Here is an 11640-nt window from a genome sequence, read left to right on the forward strand (position 1 = left end):
TGCGATCGTAACGTTATCGCACGGCGATTCCGCGCCAATGACTCTCGAAGCGGACGTGATACAGACGTTCAAGCGATAAGAGAGATGATTTGACGCGGCGAATCGTCGATTTCGCGAAAAATCCCGTGAGCTTTACGGACGCGGTTGGTTCTTGCGGTTCGTCTCTCTTTTCTTCCCTTTCTCTTTCTCTTCGTCAACCTTGGCGTGTGTCTCCCAGCGCGTTAAAGCCGAGAGCCCCGTCATCCGGGACCTAACGATCTGTCAGCGGCTGACCGGCGCTCTTTCTCTCCTTGTCTCTCCTACGCGGCGCGTTATCGTGCCCAAGTACACCTTGAATTATCGGCAATTGGCATCCGCAACGTTATTGGCATTTGAACGATCGAGCGCGGCCGTCGTGCAGAAAATTGTAAACTTCTCCTCCACCTACTCGCCTTTACCTGACTCGTTTCGTGTGCCCCGCGCGGGGCACAGGGTGTTTACACTCGCTGCGTGCACACGTGCTCACCTCCACCTCTCGCCATCTCCTCCTCCCCGCCTGTGATCCTCGGCGCCTCTTTTCCCCTTTTCACCATGCTGCTCTCTTTGTCTTTCTCGTCTCGCGTCCGCTGACGAGCGAACCTGTAAATCATCAACCTGATGCCTTTCTCGTGCCTCTCTTTCTCTTCCCCCCCTCCTCCCACCGCGCTGATTATTGGCGTACAGAATAAGGAAACCTTGGTCGAGTTTATCGATCGGACATTAGGCGATCGGTACGATGTTATTGGCATGACGCGGCTGCGATTATTATGCACGCCGGGTCTTTCGCCGCCTCCACTCTTTCCCTCCCCGTCTATTTTTTTTTTTTTCTTTTTCTTTTCTTTCTCTCCAGACATCCTACATATTCATGCGCGTGCTGTGTGTCGATCCGTCCGTCCATACGTATGTCCGTTAGCCACTTAGCCCATCCATCCGCGCGCGCGGAACACCCGCGCGTGCATCGGGGCGCGCGCGTGCGAGCGTGTTTTGCGTCGGCGTTTGCGCACACGTGTGTGCAAAAGGCGAAGCGCGTACGTACGTGTACGTCGAACGCGTCGACGTACGTACATGCCGGAGCACGCAGCGCACGATATACGACGCCGATGGGGGCACCTTATATCCGGTGACACGCGTGCCCGCGCATCTTTATCAATCCGCTGGTCCCCCGACCGTTAGCCCGCCCTCGGGATCCTCCGGATCGCCCGCCGTTTGCGTACGGACCTCGTCGGCTCCGCTTTTAATTAGCAGAAACGGTCTTATCCGCGGAGATCGAACGAAACGGCCGCGCGCAAAGACCCGGGGAACGATATACGATAATACGACGCGTATAAACGCCACGCGACGCCACTGCACCATGTCGCGAGACCACCTACGACAAATGTGGCGGCCCGCAAATAATACCCGAGCCCGCGTTGTACCACCGTCGACAGCGTCAGAGATACAGGCCTCTAACTGCCAACGCGATATCGTGTGCTTTAGTGCCTCCGATTACTTCCCTACCTTCTCTACGAGTGACATGTATACGGCATGTTCCCTCCCTCTCCCTCTCCCCTCGAGAAAGATTTAGATTGCTCGAAAATATCGGGGAGAGCGTCAAACGGGCTTTGTTATTCGTCTTGCGTCGATTTTAGAACGATCTCTCCTCGCCGGAGAGTAAACCGAACGAAATCCAGCTTCTTGTTTTTATTTTATTTTATTTTATTTTATTTTATTTTTTATTTTATTTTTTTTCCGTGCCGTACCCTGGCAAAAATTTAATTCAAGAGTCGAGTGGTCAAAATTCTATTTCGACATCGTCGATATTTATTGTCGACTAGATGCTGCTTCGAAAGCACGCCCGAGGAAGCTACAACCGAGAAACGTATAGGACACTCCGTATATTTCCCTCCGCGAGAGGAGGATACGCTCGTCTTCTCGTAAAATACCGGACCGCCTTCCGTTTGCGGCCCTTTAAACGACGGATCGGCGTGTACAGTATCTCGGTATAATGGTACTCGCCGCGGAAGGGCCGATAACGTCGACCTCGTTGGTCGATTTAAAGGACGGTGCGCCGATTGAAATTTATTGCACGCGCAGGTAAACCAGCGGCCCGGCTTCGCACGCCGTTTCTCTTCGCAGCATTGGATCCCGAGCGTTGACGTCCCGACAATTATACGCGTACTTTCGGCTAGAAATTTTCTTCAACGATATCGAAACGCGTCGCGCGTAAAAAACGTCCAGCCGCGCAATCGTTCCGATAAATATATTATTGGGATAATAAAATGTGTAATAAGAGCCACGGCGAGTTGCGAGTGACCTTTTAAATCGCCGCGAGGTGGGATTGATCGGGGAAAAAGATTGCCGGCCGATTGAAACTAAATAGACGCGCCTGTTGAGTGGAAGTGCGTAAGAACGATTCGAGAAGAAGAGAAAGGCCCTACTTTTCTTCGCGTACGCGCATATACATATCACTCTCCCAATATCCCATCCTCCCCTTCTTCCTTCGCCGCCTCCCTCGTACCGCTCCTCCCCCTCGCCTCCATCTCGGTCGGCTCTCGAACAATAGCACCTCGGCTGCACGGTGGATGAACTTCTGAGGCTGGAATCGGCTCTGCCCACTCTGTAAATTGCGTTTTCGTAAAAATATTCATAGAGGAGAGAGAAGAGAGGTCGGGGGGGAGGCCGATCTCAAGCTGCAGCCTACATCCTGCTACGCGGCTAAATGCAGCGTGGATATATAGGTCTCGATCGCTGATACGGCATTGTACAGAAAAATGGATCATCGAGCGAGATTTCGACACGGCAGTCCGCCGGCGCCGCCGCGCCGGTGGGTTGGATAAGGTGGAAACGTTACGCACTGAGAATATAGTGGTAATTTTTTTTTTTTATTTTATTTTTTTTTTTAATTTATTGTAAATTCGAAACACAACGACCTATGTTAACAATCGACTTCTCGCGGACCACGCTCGCGAATAAAATGATTTGCTCGCGAATGGTGTCTCCTTGTCGGATCTCTTGTTCCTTGTCACATGTCCGAAATTTACACAAGAAAGAAATTCAATCTTTTTAATTCAATTCGATAATGAAACTGGATCCTTCAATTAAACCTGCACGTCCTTGTTGCGCCATCATTCTTTGATTTTCTCTCTTCGTCGACCAGGGGGCCCGACTCGCGGAGAAACTTGTTCGTTTTTCAACAGCGATGCTCGATTAATCCGAGACAAGATCGGCCTCTCGTACGATCACGAAACTCATTTGTTTCTCTATACCGTTCGCGTACACGAGCGCATTAGTAAACTCGTTTCAATCGGGCGCGTTTAAACCGCCACCATCATCAATCTGGCAATCATCGACTAGTAAAGTTGTTCGGGGATCGGTTTAGCGCAGGTCGCTGCACTCGGGTCTCTCTTGGTCCACGGTTACGTTGCGAGAAGCCACCGAGCGGTGAAGGCATTTAAAAAGTCGCGGCGCGTACATATACGTACATGTTACCTCTCTCAGGTATTCGCCGACCAAGTCGTCGGATGTTGCACCCAGTCGCGGAGGGTAAATCTCTCCGAGCGAAACCTCTTTACGCATACTCTGCTCCGATCGATCGTCCCGATCGTACAAAAATGCCCATCTCGCGCGAGGGCATTACGCACGAGGAGCGCGCGGTGAAGTTTAGCTCGCCTCTCTTCCGTAACGAACCGCGAGACAAGATCGGAACCTAACAATTGCGCATACATGTAAAACGAGACCGGGACAAACGGACGGACGTACCCCTCGTCCCATCCGATCGTAAAGGCGCACGGGTATAATATACAAGAGCACGTGTACGTCATAAACATATTTACGTCAAACTAACGTCATACTAGCGTCAACAGGAATAAATGATTAATGAAACCGCTGAATAACGCGGCTCGCATAATAAAAGTGACAAAAAAACATCGGCGGACGTTTTCTCCTCCTAAAATATGATTTCGACGCGGTATTTCGATGCGTTATCACGCGCGTCTTCCAGCAATCCCGGTGTTGCACGGATTGTACGAGTACGATCGCGCGTACATATGTATCCGTCTGCGAGAAGGACGAAGGAACCGACGGGTTGGCTAAGCTAAGGCAATAATAAGCTATAAGCGCGGTCTCTGCATAGAATGCCGGGTAATGAGGTGGAGTCGAGAGCGGAGTCTGGCCGCACCCTTACCTTCCGACGAAGCTTACACGAAGCCGACCCACCTATCCTCGGCCACGAGGATGACGGCGAGGCCACGCACGCGGACGATCCTCGCTCGGTTTCGAAATAAATTATTATATTTATGAAAATACACACGTGGGGGAGGCGGACGAGAGAGGGAGGAGGAAGCCCTCAAGCGTGGACGGTCGATTCATCCCGCGACTTCGACTTTTGTCCCTCTCGTGATCTCCGGCGAGGATCGTCCGCACCACGCCTATACGGCTCGGGCTCGGATCGGATCGGAAAGAAGAGGAGAAAAAGAACGACAGATGGAGTGATATGATAATTCACGCGACGCATTGCGATACCTTGCGACGTACCGAGTGATTTACAAGCAGCGCGACCAGCGTAGGCGATTTTGATTGGAACTCAATTTTTTTTTTCTTTTTTTTTTCTTCTGTCTCTTCTTGACAGACCGCGCGTGCGAAATCAACGCGAGAGAGTTAGAGAGAATTCGGATTCTCCGCGTGACCTATGTAAGGAAAATTTCTCGCGGCGCGTCCCGCGAAGTTTGGCTGGGGCTCGTAACGTTGTATCAGCGACGCGGTATCGCATTGACGCCTCTTGCATCTGTACAGGTGAATGCATTAGTGTGCGTTCATTGCACACACCACTGCCGAGGGAGATGAGATACATCACGGGACCGGAGACGTATTATTAATGGTGACAGTGGGCGACCCAGGTTGGGCGGGGTTCCACCGACACCGAGATGTGGGCATGTGGGTCTCTCGCTCTGGCTCCTCTTCTTCCTCTTCCTCTTCCTTTTCCTCGTCTCCCCTGTGATGCATCGCATCGTTGCGCACACATCACAGTTGTCTATTTTATTTCGCATTTTCTAGTTTTTGATTTTTATTTTTTTCTTTTTTTTTTTTTCGAGGACGGTATAACGCTTTTATCGAGTCAACGTATTAATCGCCGTTTAAGCGCGACATCAGGCGCGTGGAAGACGAAAGTTTCCTGGAAATTCGTACGTAATTAAAACCGACAAAATATACTTGGCTTGACCGACTCGATCGATCGTGCGTTTTATCGTAGTTATATTCTAAATGCCGCGTTCGAGAAAATGTCATGTGCCGGTTTGCGACCATAACGAAATCCCGAAATCCCGGCGTCTAGCTGGACAGCTCTCGGCAGAGAGAGAATGAGAAGAACGAGCAAGCTTAATCGCCGATCGCTTCCCCAAGTGAATTACCGACGGGCACGTGCGTAAATCACCGCGGAATCGTTAATTAGGCGGTAGAACGAACAAGCTTTCTGGAAAATGTCAACGCGCGATTCTTACGCGATTGGGACCTTTCGACATGCGCGATTTCGCTCGCTGGTGCTCTCGCAATTTGTCGCGATGCCCGACTGGCTAATTTATAATCTCTTACAAGTTAGATGAAACTACGCGAGCCGATAGAAACCGTGAAATGGAAAGCTTATTAGCGTTGAACATTTTTACAATTTATCCATGTTCGCAATACTCGCGACGGATTTAAAGATCGAACGATTTCATCATTTTATATTAATTATTATATACACTTGGATTTTTATAAACTGTACCTATTTAAGAAAAAAAAAAAAAAAAAAAAGAAAAAGAAAAGGCGTTGTAATTTGATACACGGTGAAAGATGTAACAATTCGACCAGTTAAACTGACGCGCACCCCGCGTTTTGCTCGAAACATCGAAATTAATGAAGTCGTCCGACCGGGCCGCGGCCTAAGCGCAGTAAATTAGAGGTACACGCCAACCATTAGAATACTTAACGAGGACATCACGGTGGGACGCAGCGTGCGCGGGTGTGATGATGAATCACCGCCAGGGATAACTCGCCGTTCGTCGGCTCGCGCGCCCAGGAATATTAAATTAAGTGTACTTATTGTTAGCCGAAAAACCTCATTCGTGTCTCCTTCGTCGGGTAGTCCTCATTCTTTCTTTCTCTCTTCCTTTTCTTTCTTTTTTTTTTTTTTTTTCGGGACAAGGAGGCTGAAGAGTTTGGACTGGCTCGAACCCAAGAGGAGCGACAGGTCGCTAGACGGGAGGGCATTGTCGGCTGACAAAAACGTTCTCTCTTTCGCGAGGATCCTTTATTTCCTTCCCCGTTCTCTCTTTCCGCTTTCCTGCACCGCAGAAGCATCCTCGAAAGATACCGAAGGCGCTGTCGCGACTGTTTATTATCCATAGGGCGGAAGGTACCAGGGTGCGACCACGTGCGATTTCGGCAACGATCGGCTCGCGCGGTTTTTTCTTCTTCGTATTTTCTGACCCTCCCTCTTCCGCGCGAGTCCTCTGGGTCAACGTTTCTCTCTTTCTCTCTCTCCGCAGAGTTGAAATATACAAAATGAAATATGAAATATGAAATAATGGTTCGTGCCTTGTGGCTGGCTGAAGGCATGGGCGCACCCATATCTACGCCCCCATGCGCCTATGTACCTTTACAAGACTGTACGCATAACTATAATATGTGTGCGTGTTGGATATACATATAGTATATGTATATACACACACATGATTGTATATACTTTTTAATACACATTTTTATATATTTATTAATTTATTTTTTTCAATATACATATATATATAAATATATTTAAAATTATTATCTATGTATGAGATGTGATATCCGCGTTATCTACTTCGGTCTTAGTTCTTTTTTTCTCGTCGCGAACATGTCGTTCGTATTAACCCTTATACTTTGCTTAATGATATTCCTAGAGACCTACCATGTTGGCATATTGAACGTAACTAAGGCAGATTCCAGGCTTGGTCGTCGCCGCCGCCGACCAAGCCCACCTGTAAATACGTATATCCGTACGTATATGCACGCCGTGTGCGACGGCAAAGAGAGATCATTTCTTTGCTCGTTTTGCACCACGTATATCGGAGCCAACGAGGAAGAGGGAGAAGTAAAGTCTCTCTTTCTCTTCCCCGTAAGCCGAATTAAGCGAGTCGTTAGCCAAAGGGATCGGCCGATGATTTCATCGAGATTCGGGATATCGAGATGCATACATCGTGGCTCCGGCCTCGCTCCATTATTGTCGAGAAACGTAATTTATCTAGCGATTTATACGAGCACGCGCGCCTTCGCGCGCATAATTATTTTAGCGATTTTACACCGAAGACCGTTTGCGTATAATTAAAATTAAAAAAATCATACAATAAATTTGTCTTCTAAGCAAAAAAATACAAACTTAATTTTTTGGTTTATTTGTATTTATATATGTAATTAAATTTAATTAATATTCTTTTCTCTTTTAACTGCGGCACAGAGAGTTCCGAACCGACGGTAAGGATAATTTGTATTCTCTGTACATACCACGTGTCGTTTAATTGTTCTCGATTTCGGCTTGTTTTTTTCTGTTCCTCACTTTGACGGCTTGCTTTGTTCGAATTTCAGGAAAGAAATGGCGAGGATTGACGCCGCAGGACAGAAGACCTTACGTCGAGGAGGCTGAGAGGCTGCGAGTGATACACATGCAGGAACACCCGAATTACAAGTACAGGCCGCGGCGTAGGAAACACGCGAAACGAACACCCGGTGCACCATCCTCGCCTCCCTCGGCGACCAACACCGCGGGCAATAGGTCCAACCCTGCCGGCCCGGCGATTCATCATTCCATGTAAGTCGATACGGCCCGTACTTTCCGCTAATAAAGGTACGTGCGAGCCAACCACCGCGGTTTATTCGGAGATTTCCCCCTCGAGTTATTTTCAACAAAGCACCGACGTTATTTCAATCATTATAATTTAGCAATATCTTAATATTTATTCTGTATTTGTCTCGGCAAGGACTGTAATTATACATTATCAGCAAGCGACAATGCGTAAATAAGTGTAATCGAAATGTGTTTAAGGTCCAAGATGGACAGTTACCAAGGCATGTCTCAGATCCCATGGGGTGGCCACTCTCCGATCTCATCTTTGTATCACCAGCAACAACAGCAGAGTATTCAGGAGTATAAATCGGAAAATAATTCACTCTACGGCAGTCCTTACACGCCTATCATTCACACCCCGGACATATCTCCGGTGGCCAGTCCCGAGCCCGATGGTAAGTACTATTTTAAAACCGGAACTTAGTCGAATTAAATAAATGTACTTATATTTTGCAAGCTAAAAACAATAGTGTTTATGAGCTATTAATAAAATGCAGATTTTACTTTACTTACGTAATAAGTATGTAACTGGAAAATAGTTATTACACGAAAAGCGATTGTGAATTTTCCAGGCGATGGCCATCTGTCGTCCAGTCAAAATCCGGATTCAGAACGAGATCTGATGGAAGGCACCTCGAAACAGCACGGCGACATGACCGATCAGAAACGATATACATTTATGGGTAGCGATAATCAGCTGCACACGGGTCACGCTGGTAATACTAGCATATCATCGTGTCAGAATTCCGGCGGTTACACAGATACGTTAACGTATAAAAAATCTGTACGTATTTTAATAACGAGCCAAAAATCGAATAGTCGAATAACACTCAAGCAATGTTTCTATTTTATTTAGGTGGGTTATTTAAACTTTGAGAGACAATCCAGTACGAGTATAGCCGCGGTGGGTATAGCAAATGGTATGATGGTATCGTGCAATAAACTACGCTCCGGTTTCGACAACGTTGGTTCCGTCACGGGCACGTTTTATCCGCCGGTCGCTTCGCCGCATGATCAATCGTTGCAGCATTACAGCAGCGGCACGCAAACGTCCAAGAGCACCACCAACTATTCGATGCAGTCTACTGTCGAGAGCAATTATAATTCGGTCCAATGCACCGGCAGTCGACAACAGCCTATAGGTCTCCGCGGGGCCACCGACAATTGTCCCGGTAATATTTCCTTTTGCTTTATTTGAAGACTTTTAGAAATAAAACTACTTTAATAAAATTTTATTCTTAAAAAAAAATGATAATAAATAATTCCAAATTTTTTATAAAGATCAAGGAATTAAAATTTCTAATAAATAATGATAAATTTTGTATTATATTCTCGTCTGACCTATAATTTATTTCTTGCAGGCGCAGTGACACATCGATACCAAATGCCACATCAGCCGCATCATCAGGAATATCAAACAGATGCCTCCTCCGGTAGTAGCCAGCAGCATGCAATTCTTGGCGGTCACATTGATTCCAGCATGAGCGCCGAAGACGATCAGCAGCAGACACTCCAGCTGGAAAAATATTTCAAGTATTCCCATCCGACGAGCGTGGCACACTCGAGCTTGTCCGCGCAAAGTATGCTGGACAGCAACCATAACTACGCGAGTGATTTGCGTTACTACGGGACACCACCGCAATCTCAGATGGATATACCGAATTCTCAGTGCATTGTTGACGATCAGCAGGGAAACAAGGATGCTCGTTGCTCGAACGTTCCAATCGGTCATACTATGGAGCAGTATCATCCGGGGATGGAGGTGTCCAAGTATACAGATCATTCAGTGAATCAGCAGCATCAGCATCAGCAGACACAGCCGTCACAGCAGCAGCAACAACAGAATATGGAGCATGTGCCCAAACCCGACGACGATTTCAGTGTTATACTTGCAGATGTGCGCAAGACTTGTTACAGTAGTTAGTGTTCTTCTTCTGGTGCACAAAACGATCTACAGATTTCGAGTCGAATTAACGTGTGGACTACAAATTTCAAAGGCTTCTTCGTTCACGCGATTGTGAAGAACGGAACACAAAACGGTCGTGTGCTTGGTGCTACTCAAAATATTTCGAAGCATTTTTTTCTCGTGATAAAAGGTACGTTCTCCTCGTTAATCTTGGAAATAATTATTTTACCTTCGTCACTTAAGCAAAAGGTATTATTTGCAACTCGATTTGTTTCACTTCCAGCACGGAAAATATTTAGTTTTATCTTTTGGAACTCTCTTTACGAGTATTCCTTGTGTATAAACACGATCTCTTGGATTTCAGTGGAACTGAAATTAAATTACATTCATACGAGTCAGCGGCGTACAATTGTCGCCTGTCAACAAAATGCCGTAAGCGAAATGTGATAAAAATTTAATACGATTATAATAACATGATGCAAATGATAAACTGCTTGATATGATCAGAAATCGCATTTCGTTACAATGAATACCGTTTTATTGCAACAATTTTGCATGATATTTAATTATCTGGGATTTAATCTTATCACGATCTTTTATAATCACTTCGGAAAACGTAATGATAGGCGGCTGATGGTGCACAACTAGTGTAACATTAAAATTACAGAGAGAAGTGTATACTCACATAGATGTCACGTTAGTTTCATTATCAAAGATAATAACAGTAGCAGAGATATAATAGCGATAGCAAGAGATATTATAAATTTACGTTATTATATTAGACAACTTTCACATGTCAAGAAATGTTTTGCATCAGTAAGTCTTTTCGCATTTACTGCAAGGTAGGAGCATTTATTTTTGGTGCTACCTCACTAAACTCGATTGCCCAAATTAATTGTGGTTTTAATCGTTACAAACGATAATTCTACAAAAATTAAATACATGTTTTTGTTGTAAATAAATTTTCTTTTTCTTGCTCATTAAAGTGACATTTTTAGCAACTTGTGCAAACTGCACATCGAGTTTCGTAGAAATGCGAATGGTGCAAACGGTCTTCGATGTGTATACAGGTGTGTAAAGAATTTTGGATAAAACTAAATTATTATTCTACTTAATATTTTGCTATTATTATATTATTTACTAATTAACATTCTTATTAATATCGATTATTAATGTATCGTACTTAATAGAATCAATTATGAACAATTATTTAATTGCATATATTTTTTAAAGAATATTCTTCCACAAAAAAATGTAACATGTTTTTAATGCATTTTGTGTGGCGCATATCATTTATTATGTATGTAACGCACAAAATTATTATTTCCCACGTAACATATTACGCAAATATATTTTAACAACATATATATATATATACATATATACATATTTATATATATATATATTTAAGGACTTTTCAGGATTACTATTCCATAACATTAAAAAACACACACATGTATGTATATTAATTCTTTTTATTAAATATATATAAAAAATATGTGTATAAGATACAACATTATGTGTAAAGCTGAACTCATACATAGTATAGTGATACCCATAAGTTACATCAAAGGGGGTTGATACAATGATTAAATATTCTCATTTTCCATTACATAATTACGACATTTCTTACATCGAAAAGTCCCTCAGCTGTAGATAATCTTTTACCAAATAAATATAATATATATTTCTTGAATAACAGACACGTATAAAGAAAACAAACATTAAATAAATTATTATAAATATTGTATAATATTCACTCTATAGTAGAATATTTCTAAATATAATTTTTCGTTATCTAGAAATTGTTATTGCACATTTTGCCCTTTTTAATCTCGTCACAAAGCCAATACTGTAAAATGATCGATGCTAAAAACAGTATATC

At 44.5% G+C, this 11640-nt stretch overlaps 1 protein-coding gene across 4 annotated transcripts in view; it reads left to right on the forward strand.

Annotated features, from left to right (window-relative positions):
• LOC139107842 (putative transcription factor SOX-15) overlaps positions 1-11639 on the forward strand; it is a 37864-nt gene extending 26225 nt beyond the window's left edge. For all 4 annotated transcript variants that reach the window (XM_070665704.1, XM_070665705.1, XM_070665709.1 and 1 more), the window contains 5 exons: positions 7591-7813; positions 8048-8244; positions 8422-8633; positions 8706-9021; positions 9211-11639. In XM_070665704.1, the coding sequence (XP_070521805.1) occupies positions 7591-7813; positions 8048-8244; positions 8422-8633; positions 8706-9021; positions 9211-9773 (1511 nt within the window). In that variant the 3' untranslated portion in view covers positions 9774-11639. The remainder of the gene's footprint in view (positions 1-7590; positions 7814-8047; positions 8245-8421; positions 8634-8705; positions 9022-9210) is intronic.
• The last annotated feature ends 1 nt before the right edge of the window (position 11640 follows it).

The sequence above is a fragment of the Cardiocondyla obscurior genome, linkage group LG14 (genome assembly GCF_019399895.1).
Source record: "Cardiocondyla obscurior isolate alpha-2009 linkage group LG14, Cobs3.1, whole genome shotgun sequence".
Lineage (NCBI taxonomy): Eukaryota > Metazoa > Arthropoda > Insecta > Hymenoptera > Formicidae > Cardiocondyla > Cardiocondyla obscurior.